Here is an 18,355-nt window from a genome sequence, read left to right on the forward strand (position 1 = left end):
TTCCCTTGCCAAGTCCTATTCCCATCCTACACTCCCAACTCCCAGTCTTCTTGCCCAGCCAGTTCGAGTATCTCTCCCTGCATCTGTCTCACCACATTCCTTGTCCTAGTCTACTCCTTTTCCTCTCCTTAATCTCACTTTTGTCCCTTTTCCAATCACATCAGACTACTAATTTGCTGTCAGACTCGGGGGATGTATCTAGTGGGGTTTCTTAGGAGTCTGTCCTGAGTTCGGTACTATTCAATATTTTCATAAAAGACTTGAGTAATGGAAGGGAGGGTATGCTTATAAAATTTGCACATGACACCAAACGGGGATGGGTTGCTCCACTTTGGAGGACAGGATTAGATTTAAAAATGACCTTGGCAAATTGGAGAATTGGTCTGAAATCAACAAGATGAAATTCAGTAAAGACAAGTGTAAAGTGCTACACATAGCAAGTGCACAACTACAAAATGGGGGAATAACTGGCTAGGCAGTTCTACTACTGAAAAGGATGTGGGGGTTGTAATGGTTCACAAAATGAGTCAGTAATGTGATGCAGCTGCTAAAAAGGCTAACAACATTCTGGGTTGAAATAACAAGACTGTCATATGTAAGATACGGGAAGTAATTGCCCCACTCTACTCAGCACTGGCAAGGCCTCTGAGTTGGTTCCAGTTCTGAACACCACACATGGAAGTCAGATTTGGACAAAGACGGGGGGTGGGGAGGGGAAGAGACCTGATAAAGAGGATGGTGATCAATTGTTCTCCATGTCCACTGGGGTTGAACAAGAAATAATTTGCAGCAAGAGGGATTAAGGTTAGTCATGTGGAAAATGTTCTAAGTATAAAGATAGTTAAGCACTGGAATAGGCTCTCAAGGGAAGTTGTGGAATCCCCATCTTTGGAGGTGTTTAAGAACAGGTTGAACACCTGTCAGGGATGATCTGGGATACTTGGTTCTGCCTCAGTGCAAGAGGCTGGATCTCTGAAGGTCCTTTCCAGTCCTATGTCTCCATGATTCTATATTTTCTTGTCCATGCTGCATGAGTGCCAGTAGTCACCGAAGCAAAGAAAAGACAAGCTCGCTGCTTTCCATTCTGATGGCCAGCCTGGAGCAGCAGTTACAGGGAATATCTGCTGAATTTCTCTCCTGTGTGTTTGAACCACTCCTTAACAAGGACATCAGTGATCCAAATGTCTGTCTTTAACCCTATTCTCCACCACTTCAGTTAGTTTCCCTTAATTTACTATAAGCAGTTGCATCAAATCTTCCTTGCTTTCACTAGGATTCCTAGGGTGTTTCTTGGGGCTCCTGTACAACTTAAGAAGCATTCTATGTACCTTATGTAAGCATCTATCAAAGCTGAAGACTTACTGACCAACTTTCAGAGGCTGATTCCTTTTTCAAACAAGCAGTTTTTATTTTATTTGCAGATTGATTAATAAGGTAATTAGAATCTACTTGGCTCTGACTGTCGCTGCAAACTGCTGCCTCAAAAAGAGAGGCCTGACTTAAAAAATAAAAATTTGTTCCCTCCATGTTTTTAGCAGAGGCCTATCCTATACTGGTTTCTCTGCATGTCTCTTGGGAGAGTTCTCTGCAATAATACTGCTCAAAGAAGCTGACCAGGGTAGACATTTTATTGTTATCTGTAGGTGTGTTGACTGAGACCTGATAAAATTGTGGCTGCTTTTTTATGTTCTGTCAATAGGAAAACTTCTGAGTTAAAAATTGGCCTACACTGAAGTACTAAGAGAGAACGGGAAAAGCTATATTAAAAAAAGTGCAAGAGTGTGAGCTTAGTATGATCTTGAAGGAAAACTGCCTTTTTCTAGTTAGTCAAATATTATCTTCTTCACTTCTAAAACAAAGGGCACAATTATTGTCTCTTGCAGAAAACCCAAGTATACAAGTTTTGTATGGAGGATGGGGGAAAGAGAGTGTCCTCTGCCCCACCTAAATCTGAAGCGAAGAGTAGCTCTGGCCAGCTATGTACTGCTGGTCTTTGTAGTTTGTGAAGTAATGTAACTTCTTTACCAGAACTCCCTTCAATGCAGCTTGAGGGAGCACTGCCCCACAGCATGCCCAATGGTGAACAGTGGGGTCAGTGTTTTGTACACATTCTCTTCTTGGCCTGTCCCTTCTTGTAGTGGAACCATAGAGGTTCCAGTGCTCTTTAGACCTTGAATGCCCATGAAAGGATGGCGGGATTTGCCTGTTAACCAGATGAGACACAATGACTGAATTTTCCCCTCCAAATAGTCATATGGTGGCACATTCTGAGGTGCAATCCAGACCAGTGAAGGGTTGTTTCACACCAGCCACACAACCATGGGTGCCTCACAGCATTTTGCTGTTGTAGCTCCCAACCTAGACCACTCACAAACAGACTACCAGCATGCAGGTCACACTCTGAGTGTCGGTGTGTAGCTACAGCCCTGGTTCACCAGCTCTGACCCCAGTAGCCTGTTAGCCACATTCCAGTCACAATCTGGCTTCCAGCAGCCCTGGTTACTACTTGCAGGGTGACCCCAGCACACTCTGAGTCTAGAATTTTCTCCCTCTCCTGGACAGTTCAAATATTAAAGGTCCGTTGCCCTTTAAAGAGTCAATATTCAACAATTTGCTTCTTTAACTGGAGTTACCAAACAGTTCAATTTAAACACAGCACTGGATTAGTTTAGTTTAAAAATAAAACAAGTTTATTTAATTACAAAAAGGAGGTTTTAAGTGAGTACAAGAATAAGGTATTAAAATCAGAAATGGTTACAAGAAAAATAAAGATAAAACACTTCCTTGTAGCTAAAACTTAACAAACTAGACTTGGTTCAAAGTCAAATCCTTACCATAGGTTCCCAGCAACATGGATGACCTAATTCTCAGGTCAGGATCTCCCCCCAAAGTCAAAGGGCTGGTTTCTTTGTTGTCTGAGGTGAAACAGAAAGAGACTGGGGTGTTTTGGGCCCTGACTTTTGTAGTCCAGTCACCCTTTGAAATGCATTTTCCGGAGGGTTACTCCTCGATTAAAATTCATTCCAGCTGTGAAGAAGGAGGCATGGAGTCTCTTGGTGAAAGAGGTTCCATGTTGTTGTTTGCTAAAATGCAGATCTATCTGTTTCTGCCTCTCTTTTTTGCCAAAGATTGGCCACTTGACCAGTGATTGCCCATTAACTTTAACACTTGACTAAAGGCATCAGTTGTCCTTTGTTGTTGAGAAATCGGTTTAACTGCTCCCCAGACTTGTCTGGTAAACACATTGTAGTAATAATTTCAGCTCATGTTCATAACTCTTAGTACGCATTTCATACATATACAACACAAGAAAATTGATGATCCACGTCTTAGTTTTTTCATACTTTACAAGCCATATTTTGACAAAGATTATTACAATAATGCATAGGTGTGTGAATATAATGGTGCTTTTGGTCACAATAAGTTTAATATTGTTTTAGAAAAACAAACAGAAGGGAGTCCCTAAATGCTTAAGAAAACTGATTTTTTTTATATGGGAGCAGCTAAGAGGAGTATCAAACTAATTATTAAAATTGTCTCAAAGTTTCTGATCTAGAAAAATATATGAATAACCTGCTTTTTCAAAAGCAACTTCTGAATTAATCTGCCTCAATTGTTGAATGTCGATCTTGAGATCCCTCCAAAGGGGGCTTGATTTCAGAAAATGCCGAACATCTACCCTCTGAAAATTAGACTCCTTTAGGGTGTCTCAAGTTGGGGACACAAAATCATTAGTCAAGTGAAATGAGCAACGAAACCCTTGGCCTACAGACTTACTACAATAGAGGAAACTGAGAGAACACACTGTTTCAACCACTTTTGGATCTTTATCAAATATGGGATATGCAAAAATACACTTCCCATCTGAAGTATGTCTGGCTTGCAATTAAAACAGTCTAAAAGGGATTTGCTGAAACTGCTTCTTAAAATACTTATTTACCAAGCTGTTTTACTCTTCTGAATATCCAGAAAATGTTCTTAAGTCCTATTCCAAATCCTTTGTGTTCTCCAAAATAACTCTCTGAAGTAGTATCTGTGCTAATTGCCAGAGATCCATAGTCGTGCTCTGCCTGTGTATACATGTAGTGCTATATAATCAGTGTTAATTGACAAGACCATTCTGCTGTTTTAAACACCTTCTGAAAAACACACAAACATGCAGTACTATTGGAAGCAGCTAAAAGATGCTGTTTGAATAACCATGGTTGGTACTTAGTAATAAAAAGTTCAGAGGAGAAGGTTGCAGGGTGTTAGCAGGCAAGTCCTTAAAGAAAGCTCCTATTTGCTATATATTCTTAGATATGCTTATGTAAACCTCCCAGTGGCTATGGCCACTACAAATCTCTAAATTGTTTCCTCTAAAATATTTGCAAAATCTGTGGGGCTGGAGAAGGAGAGAGACGAGGATTAGTTAGCAAATTTCATTCCACACAAAACATGTGTTGGTGTTTAAAACTATTCAGTAATATAATTATTTCATGAAGTGGTGTTTAAAAAAAAAAAAAAAAAAAAAAAAACCTCTCCCCACCACATATTCCTGAGATCTTTCATTCTTCTCTTAACACAATCCCTGTGGCCTGGTTTTGCTGTATCCTGAAGTGTCTCCCTTTCTCTTCCTGCCTGCCTCCCTCCATCCCAGAGTCCTCGGATTAAGAAACAAAAATTTTAAAAACCAAGTGAGTTTTATCTCATTCCTGTGTAATATCTTTGTCAAATTAATCCAATCACACAGGCTAAAGTCTATTAGCAGGATGTTTCTGGTAACGAGATCCGACTCATTTTCAAGGGGAACTTACTGGTCTGAAGCGGCCAAACAAAACATCTCCTTAGCAAATCACTACAATGGTGGCAGAGAGAAGCACCTTTAGAATTCAGTGCAAGCAACAACATTTTAAATGGCCAGGCTTGGATTGCAGAGTTAATGCCTTATTGAGATGAACAGAGGTAACTCCGACCTTTTTAGAGAGCTGTTGTTTCAGGATGTCTGGCTGCAGCAGCATAATTTTGTCTGTGCTTGTGAGGAAATGTAGGATAGCTCACTTGCAGTTATGTCATCTGTGAATTAGTCCCCTACCCTCTTAACTCAAAGATAAATACAACTCAGAGCAGCTTGTGAATTGTGTGTCTGTGTTGTGGGGTAAGATGAACCTCTGTGCCTTGACTCTAATGTTAATGAGCCTTAGGTTCACAAAGGGAGTCCAACACCAAGATGTCAGTTGTCAAAAAGTAAATACAAATTGAATATATTTAGAGCTCTCTGAGACAAACCAGTAATAAAATGCACACATTTAAAAAAAATAGGAGGAAAATATCACTATTTACAGCTCCATAACGGAATGTGCTGTCCTGCTTTGGGCCAGAGCAGATCTTACTAGGATACAGTTCTCTGGTGTTTGATTATTTGTCAGTCTGTTTTAAATAAATACAATAGAATACTCTGAATCATAAAATCTAGTTGTATTAGCTCCATTTTTTGGAAACAGCTATGCAGGCAAATTTTGTTAGAAACAGGTTTTACCTTCCCATTTGTGTGTATTCAAGTTAATGCTCCTCTTATCGTTAGGATAATGAATCAGCTATCCCCAGGTCCAATTTCAGTTGCTAATGGCATGACATGGAATTGCTTCCAAAATTAATAGTTCAGTTATCTAGGAACAGGATTCACACTAATGATGATGTTTTATGTTGTTTGTCTATCTTTATATTGCTATCTAATTCAGCAGATCAGTCTTGTCAGAGTTTCAGACATCTCTTTCATTTCTTGCAAGGTTGTACACAGCTTTACTTCTTCATACGTGAACACATTGGGTAGACAGTCTTCAAACAGCCTTTTTCTGATGCTGTCACTGGTCCATTTTCTCCGGTCTGTGTTTCAGAATAAATTTTTATATATTCTAGTTCACTTGGTAGGCTAAACTGAATGGTTGTCTTCTTGTTTAAGGCAAAAATAATCCAAGATGATGCCAAGACTCTTTCAAGATGGACAAATTTCCTTCTTTCTCCCATGCTTAGACATTTTACTTCTTGGTGCCATGTTCATTGTAGCATTGCTGTAACTTTATTATTGGTATTTATGAACTTCTCATAGCTACCAAGTCAGATGGTGCACGTGAAATCTAATTTACACAAATATAACTTGGCGCAGTCTTCTGATGATACACAGAATCCTAAAAAAATGTTTCACTAAAAATATAGCTGTACAAGTAAGTCATTGTGTGTATTTGCGAGCTCACCCTTAATGTTACACTCAGTGCTGTAACTAGAACTCTTAATACATTGGTAGGTAGAAATATTTTAGATCTTTGACATATAGTGCAAGAAAGTCAAACTTGGCTAGATACAATCCTAGAAATATATCCCTAACTCAGTTTTCTTTTAAAATTAAAAGATCTACTTGCTTATTCAAATGTAGCCATCATTGTGACCTTTAAGTAAAATATTAAAATTGTTTTAAGGTGCCAGTAGACATTCATACCATAGTGATGAGTGTGGAATAAGAACCTAGATAGATAAGTTGCTGTGTATAGTTCTCTTCCGTCTGTCCTTCCTCCCTCCCCCCACTGCACTTCTCCATTATTCTATGCTTTGTAAAGTGTAATGTACTTTTATGACACCCCAGCAATACAAAATTTGCTTCTTAACAGGCAAAGCGAAGGCTGGAACTAGGAGAAAGTGGTCACCAATATCTTGCTGAAGGATTAAAAACCCCAAAAGGAAAAGGAAGAGCTGCAACAAGAAGTCCAGATAGTCCAAAAAGTAAGGAAACTTTTGTTATGCTCTGTGGTGTGGGGCTTAAAGCTATATTGGACTTCCGTTATGATGTCTTTTCCTAAAAACCCAACAGCCAAAGGTCTTGTCTGTAGAGGAACATTCAGGAAAATTTAATCCAAATTGACTAAAGATGTGCATTTAAAGCAGATTTGTTAAACCAGTGGCTCTCAACCTTTCCAGACTATTGTACCCCTTTCAGGAGTCTGCTTTGTCTTGTCTACCCCTAAGTTTCACCTCACTTAAAAACTACCGGCTTACAAAATCAAGACACAAAAATACAGAAATGTCACAGCACACTGTTGTTGAAAAATTGCTTACTTTCTCATTTTTACCATATCATTATAAAATAAATCAATATAAATATTGTACAGTGCTTATATTTCAGTGTATAGAATATAGAGCAGTATAAACAAGTAATTGTCTATATGAAATTTTAGTTTGTACTGACTTTGCTAGTATTTTTTATATAGTCTGTTGTAAAACTAGGCAAATATCTAGTTGGGTTGATGTACTCTCTGGAAGACCTCTGCGTACCCCCAGGGGTATGCCTGCCACTGGTTGAGAACCACTGAGTTAAACCACATTAAACCTGTTTAGCTTCATTTAAAACAAATGAAGGCCTTTTTAATTCTGAATGAAACTGTCACAAAGGGGTTTAATGTGGCTTAACTAAACTGCTTTAAATCCACAGCTTTAGTTAATTTGGATTAGCTCACCTTAGTGTCCCTGTGTAGACCCTGAATCTGCCAAAGGAATAGGTACAAATTGTCTCCTTTTGTGAGTGGGTGGATGAATATATCTCCATAGGAAAGACACCATATTCTTTAAATTATTTCAGGATACTTAGTGCCCACTTCTAGGTTAGATTTCAGATTGACTAAGGCTTTGTCTACACTACCACTTTTGTTGGTCAGGGGTGTGAGAAAACACACTCCTGACTGACAAGTTTCACCTAAAAAGTGCTGGTATGGACAGGGCTATGTTTGCAGGAGAGGGTCTCCTGCAGACCTAGATAATGCCAGTCATTGGGGGTGGTTTAATTATGCCGGCAGGAGAGCGCTCTCCTGCCAGTGAAGAGGGGCTACAGGAGAGATCTTACAGCGGCAGAACTGTAGCAGTACAGCTGTTCCGCTGTAAGGTCTGTAGTGTAGACATAGCCTGACTTCTACAATTAGATGTGGGAACGTAGACACGGCCATACTGGATCAGGCCAGTGATCCATCTTGTGTAGAGCCTTCTCAGAGAGTAGCTGGTACCAGAAGCTTTGAAAGAAGGTGCAAGAAACCCAATAGTGGAAAACTGTGGTATAATCTTCTTCTTAACCCTTTTTGGTTACTGACTGACTTATTGTCCTGATGCAAGAGTTTGAAACGTTTTGTATTCTCTGTATCTTGAGAGATTACAAGACCAACAAAATCAGGGTGTGCAGCACCAAATATAGAAATAGTTTGGAATACTACTTAGTTCTTCAAGTGCCTGCTCATGTCAATTCCAAAGTACGTGTGTGCTTGTCCTGAGCATGGCCGCCAGAAAATTTTTCTCTCAGTGGTATCCGTCAGGTCGAGCTCTGGTGCCCCCTGGGTTAGCATGGTCACAGTGCCAGTATAAAGGGGCCCGCCGACCTGCATCCCCCAGCTCCTTTTTACCACCTGCGACAGTCGGTGAAATTCCCTCGTCCTTATATTTGCCAAGTACACCTTCAGTGGACTTTATTTCTACTTGGTGTATATAGTTACCGTTATTGTAGTTGTTAGAACAGTTAGTTAGGTTAACAAACCCCACTTTGTGGCACTGAGTACTTCAGCCTCTGTTAGGAGTGCCCTGGTGATTCTTAGGGAGCCTCGGCACCCGTCGTCACCCCCAGCACCAAGAACGGACATTGTTTCTGCTTCTCAGAAACTTCAGCACCCTCCGTCATCTCCAGCACCAAAGAAAACCATCCCAACCAGGGAGGTTCAGGTCTACCCTTACCTCGACTGGCTGATCAGAGGTTGCACCAAGACCCAGGTGGAGACAAATGTAAAGTTAATGCAGTCAGTTTTCCAGGACTTAGACCTGTTGATAAATATCCAGAAGTCTACTCTCTCCCCTGTTCGAAGGACAGAATTCATCCTGACGATCCTCAACTTGGTCCAAGCCAGAGCCTTCCTCCTGGAAGCCCAGTTCTGAGCAATAGGGGCACTCATAGAAGCCTCAGAAACCACTCCATCACATTACAAGAAACTGCCTAAAGCTCCTAGGCCATATGGCTTCATGCACCTATGTGGTGCAACGTGCGAGGCTGTGACTCAGACTTCTTCAGGCTTGATTGGCGTATGCACTGGGCCGACATCACTTAGACATGGTCATCACACTTCCTCCACCAGTGATCGCCTCCCTTCTTTAGTGGTTGGTTCCATGGGCAGTGTGTGCAGGAGTTCCATTCTCGAGACCCCAACCATGAATGTGTCTCATCACAGACACTTCGGCGATGGGCTGGGGAGCTCATTTGGGGTCCTTTAGAACTCAGGGCCTCTCGCTACACATCAACGTCAGGGAGCTCAGGGTGGTTCGCCTAGCCTACCAGGCGTTCCATCCTCTCTTGAAGGGCAAGTGTGTTTCACTTCTTACAGACAACACAATAGTGATGTTTTATGGAAACAGGCAGGGTAGAGCATATTCCTCTCACCTGTGCCAGGAAACTCTTTTCTTGTGGGAATTTTCAGTAGCCCACTCGATCCATCTTGAACCCTCCTATCTCCTGGAGTCACAGAACTAGCTAGAGGATCACCTTAGCAGAGCCTTCTCCAATGGTCATCTGTCCAGATGTCGGGAAAGGCCTCTTCCAGAAGTTGGGGACTTTCCAGATAGATCTGTTCATGACAAGGCACAACAGGGCTTGGAGAGATTATACCCCTAGGTACAGCAGCCACTCCCTCCCAGGACCGCAACTTGGTGTTGGCCAGGCTAATGGGACCTCTATTTGAACCGCTGGCAACATGGGTGGCGGGTATAATAGGCCAGGGGAGGTGGCGGGGGGAGTCCAGAGAGATTACTGATGAACCCAGGAAGCTGAATACCAGATACCACCTCCTCAGCCACTCTGGAACCTGTCTGGGGTTAATGAAAGCACAAGTTCTTTGGGAAGAGACGCTGCGGCTTTTCCCAGGTGGCTTGGGGTCTGGGGAGGGGAGAGTAGGGAAGGCATGGCTGTGACTGGCCCAGGGCTCCTCCAGGCAAGGAGGGGGTGCGTTCGGGGCTCTTCTAGGTGGGGGGCGGGGATAGGCTCATTGCTCTGGCCACAGAGGGGGCAGGGGGCCCTGGGGCTCCTGAGGCAGGGGAGAGAGGGGGCTCATGTCTACGGCGGGGTGGGGTGGGAGGGCACGGACAGAAGGGGCGAGCTGGGGGCTAGCGTTCCTCCTCTACTTATCCTGGAAGGTGGCCTTCCTGGTCGCCATTACTTCTACCAGAAGCGTCTTGGAGATCCGAGCCCTTTCATCGGAACCACTATATACAGTTATCTTCAAGGACAAGGTTCAGTTGCGGCTACATCTGACCTTCCTTCCAAAGGGGGTCTCACAATTCCACAGTAACCAGGATGTCTTCCTACCAGTCTTCTATCCGAAACCGCAAGTCAACAGAGAGGAACAGAGACTCCACTCACTGGATGTCAGACGTGCACTAGCTTTCTACATAGAAAGGACTAAGTCATTTTGGAAATCTACTCAGCTTTTCGTAGCCATTGCCTTTCATTCTGTCTGCCTTCCAGTCTCGGCCCAGAGAATTTCTTTGTGAATCACTTCCTATATCTCCACATGCTATGACCCGGCGAAGGACCCCGCTCCTCTTACCCTGATGGCGCATTCTACAAGGGCTCAAGCATCTTCAGCAGCGTTTGTGGCTCAAGTTCCTATACGGGATATGCGTAGAGCGGCAGCGTAATAACCTCTCATTACGCTATCACCCAGCAGGCTAGAGACGACTCAGGTTTCAGCCGAATGGTATCACAGTCAGCATGTCAATGAACTCCGAACCCTCGACCTGTGCAACTACTTGGCAGTCACCTACTTAGGCACTGACATGAGCAATCACTCGAAGAAGAAAAACGTTATTGACCTTCCGTAACTGTTGTTCTTGGAGATGTGTTGCTCAAATCCATTCCACCGCCGCACCTGGCCTGCCTCTCTATCAGATTAGCTGACGAGAAGGAACTGAGGGGGCTACAGATCAACAGGGCCCTTTATACTGGTGTTATGAGCGCATGATCCCAGAGGGCATCAACAGCTGACCTGACAGATACTACTGAGGGAAAAACTTTCTGGCAGCGGTGTTCAGGGTGAGTACACACCTACTTTGGAATGGCTATGAGCAACACATCTCCAAGAACAACAGTTATGGAAGGTTAGTAACACCTTTTTATTCTGGGCCACATATTTAAACTGGCCTCTGAAAACGCATCTATGAAATGAATAGATGCCACCATTTGTTCATGGAAAAAACACTTAGTTATGTGTCTGTAAAATATAGATTTGTTTTGCAGTTACGATTGTGTGCCACTGCAAAACTTGTCAATTAATTTTCTGGGCACATAGAAAATATGTCCCTCTCATTTTCCAGTGAGAGTCAGTTAGTTGCTGATTCATGGTTTAAAACCAGTAAAGTACAGCACTCTTCCCTAGTTTTCCCTCACTACTTTCACATCATTGTGAGGGTAGTGAGAGCAAATTGGGGGAAAACTCTGTACTTTACTGGTTTTAAGGCGTTATTATAAGGTTAAGGAGAAATAATATGTAGCCTTGGATGCATGATTATTAACTGTCTGTCTTGTAAATCTCATTGATTCACGTGAGTTGTCTGTAAATTAGGGAAACTGTCATTTGGTACACCTACTGAAGAGCACCAAAGTTATAGTTAATTGCCCGTGAAACCCTTAAGTTATCTGTTACCTTAAAAGAGGGACAATCAACCCATGAAGAGAACTGGCTAGCAGCCTGATAAAGGGTAGGTAGTTGGTGTTGCTGCCAAGACAAAAGTATACCAAAATATTGTTAAAAATTACATTGCCATACTTTGCATAGTCTTAAACTTTCATTATGCATTATCCATTAAGCTAATGGGAAGTACACGGATGTGTTTTTTTTAAATTGAGTCCATGTGCCTTGTTCTTTAGAGAGATGCACTATGAAACCATATAAATATCCAATGGTAGGGTTTGTGCTAATGCGGAAGTTTAAGAGCTTTCTATAGTAAAATATGTAGGTAGTTTCTGCAAGCCATTTTGTTGCTTCAAATGCCTGTTTCAAAACTGAAATGGGAAAACTGATTTGAACAGCAGCTAACAAACTCTTTTCTTTCCTCCTCCTTCCTTTTTTATATTCATTTTTCTTCTAAGCTCCAAAATCTCCTTCAGAAAAGACTCGGTATGATACATCACTTGGTCTTCTCACGAAGAAGTTCATTCAGCTGCTGAGCCAGTCCCCAGATGGGGTCGTGGATTTGAACAGAGCAGCAGAGGTCCTCAAGGTGCAGAAACGGAGGATTTATGATATCACCAATGTACTGGAAGGCATCCATCTCATTAAGAAGAAATCCAAAAACAACATTCAGTGGATGTGAGTATTCACCATCCTTCTCCAGCTGATTGCACTGTTACAAAGTGGCAGTGTTTCCCGTCTCTGCTTCCAGCCTCACACTCCTGCTCCCAGCAATCGTCCAACAGACTTTCCAAAAATAGAAAAGCCTTTTAATGTTATTTACTTAAGATAAAAACAACGAGGAGTCCTTTTGGCACCTTTGAGACTAACAAATGTATTTGGGCATAAGCTTTCGTGGGCTAAAACCCACTTCATCAGATGGGTTTTAGCCCACAAAAGCTTATGCCCAAATACATTTGTTAATCTCTAAGGTGCCACAAGGAAGCCTCGTTGTTTTTGCAGATACAGAATAACATGGCTGCCACTCTGAAACCTGTTACTTAAGATAGTTTTTAAATATCTGATAGGCCTCTCGTAAGAAAATCTTGTATTAAATGGTGCCACAATACAAAGTGCCTTCTCTGAGAAGCTTGGTTTATATTGGCATCCTTTAAGCTGCTTTAGGGGATGAAGGCTGCCATAATCAAGGCTTGTAACTTAAAGACGCACCTCTTTTTTTCCTTGCTCCCCTCCTCCTACAGTGTAGTTTTGAGTTGTAATAATGATTACAAAGACCCTGCCTTCTTTGGATTTGTAGGGGCTGCAGTCTATCTGATGATGGAGGCACGCTGGCACAGTGTCAAGGCCTGTCAAAGGAGGTGACTGAACTCAGTCAGGAAGAGAAGAAACTGGATGAATTGATCCAAAGTTGCACCCTGGACCTCAAGTTGCTAACAGAGGATTCAGAGAATCAGAGATATCCTTTATGCCATCATTTCCAAATGTGGTTAACCTCCCTGCTGCTAGAGTAAGAGTTAGGAAGACTCTTCAAAATAGAGATAAGTGACGCACACCACTGAAAGTTCATTCCAAAAGGTAACAGTTTTCTGTGATTTAATGCAGATGTAGCTAAGAAAGCACTTACATCAATTATAAAATTAAAATTTTAACATTTCTGGAGCATATAAGAAATGTTGATGTATGAAGAGGTCCCAAAATATCCATCTTTAGATAAAGTAGTAAGACCAAGAGTTCAGCAGTTTCATTACAGTGCAATGAAGACAAAACATTAAGTTCAAGGGTGTCTTTTAAAACATTGTGCGCTTGTTTTACAATTCTGAACCCAGATCAAAACCCACTTTTTGCAAACATAAGCTACATTTTTTGTGTACGTATTTTTATATTACTACCTAGATCTTGTATATATGCATATATTTATTGCTTAATATATGCAAATACATTAATATGTATATAAAGATTACAAAAAAACCAAATACAAGCAATTGAACTCTAGGAAGGCAAAGGCTGAATCTGCCTTTGTTTGCAACTTACCTTATTGTTTCCTAACCTCTAGATACGATGGGAATAAATGCTTCCTAGATACTATGGTGATAAAAACCCAAGCTAGATATATTTTAAATATAAGTTACTAATTTTAGTAACAGTGGTGAGTTGCAGAAGATTAATATATTTTCCAATATTCATATGGCTGAGAAGAACAGGTTAATCCTAAAAGGTATCGTGGCTTTTACTGGACATGTCACCCATTGATATATGATGAAGATCTTTATTACATACTGTAGTTGATTTTTCAAAAGTCAACATCTGATTTCAGTGAAATATGAAAAACTGCACTTATTTCCTATCCTTAAAAAAAGACTGTAACGTTTACTGTGTCAATGTTGATTTTTTTTTAATCGTGACCACTGTGGAAACATCCACATTTGAATGTATTTGATTAGTGAATTTATAAGCCAGGAAATGTACCATGATATAAAATAGCAGTGCTGCTGTAAAGTAAATTCATAGTTCCTTCCAGTGGATACTGATGTGAAAGCACAGAAACACTAAACACAGGGTTGATCTTGTCTTTGTCTCAGTAAAATCTGTTGCCTACCATGGTGCAGACTGACGAAGAATTACTGTTACTGTCTGCTACTGTAGCTGAGAAGCTTGTTTTATTAGCTTTTCTCTTTTTGCTCTTATTCTCAGAACAAACTTGTTTGTTTTTATAGTTATTTTTTGTGTGAGGTGGTATCTGGACACTGTTCAAGACCAGGCTGCATGGGTTATATACTCCTGTAGTGATGGCAGTAGAATTGGAGAGTAACTTAGTGATATTATTACATTGGGTTTATTGGAATAAGACCAGCCTTCGTTGTTTTTGTTTCTCCAACAAAGGGAATTGCATTCCTACTTGTCAACTGACCAAACTGTAAGAGAATTTTCAGGTCTTCTTGAAAGCATTAAGAGGGACTAGATGGCTTAGACAATTGGTTAATGTGATATTTAGCCTTTCACCTGTAGGACGCCAGTTCAATTCCAATCCAAATCTATTGTGAAAGAAAGTTGATTTGGTGCTTTCATTTAAATTTGCATCTGATACAAAATCACTATGCACTTTGACTTTCCTGGAAATCTCAGTAGAGAGGATTTGAATGAGCATGATGGCTGAGCTACCATCTCACTTCTACAGGTGTTCAGTCCAAGTTAGTTTTGAGACACTTTGGTGGTATGGAGTTGGGGCAATTAGTACTGTTCTGCTGTGGTCATAATTTAAAGTTCAGATCTACCAAAAATTAACACACAGTAGTAACTGTCATCATAAGTCTTCACTTCTGCAGTACAAAGAGTGTGGTAGGTGCTATACAGGCAAAAATGAAGACCCTGAAACACTTGTATGCTGACAGTAGTTATTTCCTATACTGAGCAATGAGTAATACTGAGATACCACAGTGACTTAGCAAAATGTATTAATGTTGACCACTGTAATGTTCTATATATAAACAGCGAACATCATTTCCCAGTGCTTAAATATAACACTTCTTATGTGCACTAAATTTAAAAAAAAGTAAAATCAGTTGTTAAGTTATTTCTTTTTTACTTTCCTCCTTTCCAAAGGGGCATTAGGTGAGATTGCTCTAAGCATTTTTATGGGAACCTGGGAACACTCAAAATGATGTGCATCACTTTTATTACAACTTCCATCCTGGATGATTGCCTGGAAAACCCAGGATATAAAAACACAGAATATATTGTCACAGTAATAAAAGGAAATGATAGATGCCACTCCTTGAGAAATAATTACCAACAAAATTAAATTTAAAAATTTACTGAAATTACAGTATGGATGATTGAATGTTACATTTAAAATTATTGGGGGTGGGGGAGAAGCGGAGTGGAAGGGGAGAGAATGTGTCTGTGTTTGCAAATTATCTTAAATTTCTTTTGACGTTCCCAATTCTATGTAATTAGTTTGCAAGTATGTTGACATTTTCTGTGCGCACACACACACACACACAGCTGGAAACAGCAGCACCCAGATGCAAGTGAAAATATCTTTTGTCACTGAATAGTGGCCCAGCTGTTTGATCAAGACACAGTACTGACATGCTTTGCTTAGAATCTCAACTGGTCCTTATTTGCCTGAAGGTTAGTGGCTACAAAGAATGGTTTCCAGTGTCGGGGAGAATACTGTACTGAAATTAAAATAGGGGTGAGGAGGACCAATATGAAGATTAACTGGGAACAAAGCTTGTAGAATTAATTATTTTTTGCAGAAATATTTTTTTTCTTTTAATGTGAATATGCTGCATCTTTGATTGGAAGGACTCCTTAACACTGATTACATTAGCTTATGTTACATATCAAGATATTCGAAAAATTAATGGCCTTAAAGACCAAACCGTTATAGTTGTGAAAGCACCTCCAGAAACCAGACTTGAAGTGCCTGACCCAGTGGAGGTAAGAGCACCGTAGCATCTCTTGTTGCATAATATAATTTTTTAACTACAAATGGAGGATGTGTGTCTGTGCTTGCCTGTGGCATCTGAAATGGTTGTCTTAAGTTGGATGATGTTGATATGTCTTGAGCACTTTGGGGACATTGTCAAAATCAACGAGAACTATATAATCAGAAACTGCTATTTACATAACTCAGATACTAATCTTTTATATTTCTTCTCCTCTCCTGCACTCTTGCAGTTGTATCCTTTGATTCTCATACTCTCAAGTCCAGCTCCCTCTTCAACTAATTCATGCTACTTTTGAATGCAAAACATGATTAGCACGAGGAACTTTTGTCAAATAGTGTAGTAGGTAACTTTAAAAGAAGAATGTCGAAGTGCATGATTCTGAATGTGCTAATGCCCTTTAGATTGCTAATAATGAACTGCAGCTTTGACAAGCTCCACTTGCTTGAGGGAAGTGATTCTTTTTTGATTGTGGAGTTAATATTTGTGTTTTTCATCATAATAGGAAGGGTGACTGACTAGGTACATTTTCACAAAAAAGAATATCCTACACTGATGTAATGAAAGAGAAAAATACTAACTTCTAAAGATGAGGTGGGAATTTTAATCTCAGAAGAAGGTTCCTACAGAATGAGTCTGGTATAAGACAGTGGCATTTGCTTTGTTAAGAGGAGCAAGGGAATAGATCAATATGCAGATGAAATACAAGCTGAAAAACTTTTTTTTAACATATGAAAAGGCATCTCTGCCATGCCCTTAAGTCAGAAACCTTTTAAATAAATCAAACCATAATATGCTATTCTGTGACTTGCTTTATGATAGGATGAGATTTATGCAACAGGTTATAACTATTGTGACAAAGTATTAAGAGTCCAATCCCCTTTATATGTACCTCACAATAACATAACACAGAAATCGGTGAACTTCTAAGACCTGGACTACATTATAGAGTTAGGTCGATATAGGGCGGCTTACATCAACTGAACTCTGTATGTGTCTACACTAAACTGTCCTTCCTGCCAATATAAGTTACCCACTACACCAACATAATAACTCCACCTCTGCAAGAGGTGTAGCATTTAAGTTGATATAGTTAGGATGATGCAGTGTCTGTGTAGACACTGAGTTGTTTACATTGCCTGTTGCTGCCCAGGGGCTGATGGCCGGAGCGCTGCCTGAGGGTTGATGGCTCAGGCTGTCAGTGCTCCACAATTCCCCACTTAAGTTGGTGCAAGCATTCCTGGTGAAGACGTGCACCACCTACAGAAGGAATGTAGTGTGGACCTAAAGAGCCAATTTAATGACTGCATTGGCTGTAGGTTGATCTAACTTGAGATGATTTAAATTTGAAGTGTAGACATGCCCTAATTTTGTTACAAAGAGGTGGGTAGCCTTAAATGCTGTCTTCCTAACTAAGAGCTTTGCCAGCAAAACCTTTCACATGTTACAAAAATAAGGTGAAATGTAAACACGGGGATCGATGTGGAATTTGTAATGCCTCTGATCATTATACCAGAACTCAAACAATGGCAACCAAAACATACCATATCATATGACCTTCAGTGGTGAAAAAAAGGTCACTATTATAGTGCTTGTTACCATAGAACTTTGCTGAAATTTAAAAACTTTTCTGTTAGCAGAATGCGCTGATCCATTTATCTAGTACCGAAGGACCTATTGAGGTTTATCTATGTCCAGAAGAGAATGACAGCCTCAGTCCTATTAAAACATACAATCAGGACCACAACGGAAATATCTCAAAAACAATTTCCAAAGGTAAAATTCTCTTTCTGTTATGATGCACAAGGTCTTGAAAGTTTACTAAAAGAAGTAATCTGTACAGGTGCCTGGTCTTTTTGGTTGGGATTTTTGTCTAAGCCAGAAAGATGTAAGGTTTCTAGACTGCATATTAGAAAATGTATTTCCCCTGTTTGTCATTTGCTTATCATCGGGTTTGTTATTTACATGTGGTATGAAACTATATGTCCGAAGTGTATCATAAATATATATAACTATATAATATATATAATATATATATCATAAATATATATCACTTGCTGACATACAACAAAAGGCAGCAAACAAACATAATGTTTCTCATAATTGGAGGCAGAATTTTAAATTCACTTATTGTCATCTGCAGATAACCAATGTCAGACATTGATGACATTTTATATTTATTTAGAGAGCCTTAAAGGTACTTAACTTTGAAATAGTCTG

General features: G+C 40.3%; 1 protein-coding gene across 3 annotated transcripts in view; it reads left to right on the forward strand.

The window, feature by feature from the left end:
* Window positions 1-18,355, forward strand: part of E2F3 (E2F transcription factor 3) — a 52,083-nt gene that overhangs the window by 31,036 nt on the left and 2,692 nt on the right. For 2 of the 3 annotated variants that reach the window (XM_034762406.1, XM_034762408.1), the window contains exons 2-6: window positions 6,645-6,756; window positions 12,143-12,362; window positions 12,982-13,140; window positions 16,013-16,127; window positions 17,773-17,911. In XM_034762406.1, the coding sequence (XP_034618297.1) occupies window positions 6,645-6,756; window positions 12,143-12,362; window positions 12,982-13,140; window positions 16,013-16,127; window positions 17,773-17,911 (745 nt within the window). The remainder of the gene's footprint in view (window positions 1-6,644; window positions 6,757-12,142; window positions 12,363-12,981; window positions 13,141-16,012; window positions 16,128-17,772; window positions 17,912-18,355) is intronic. The other variant, XM_034762407.1, reaches the window with a different exon arrangement.

Source organism: Trachemys scripta, chromosome 2 (genome assembly GCF_013100865.1).
Source record: "Trachemys scripta elegans isolate TJP31775 chromosome 2, CAS_Tse_1.0, whole genome shotgun sequence".
NCBI lineage: Eukaryota > Metazoa > Chordata > Testudines > Emydidae > Trachemys > Trachemys scripta.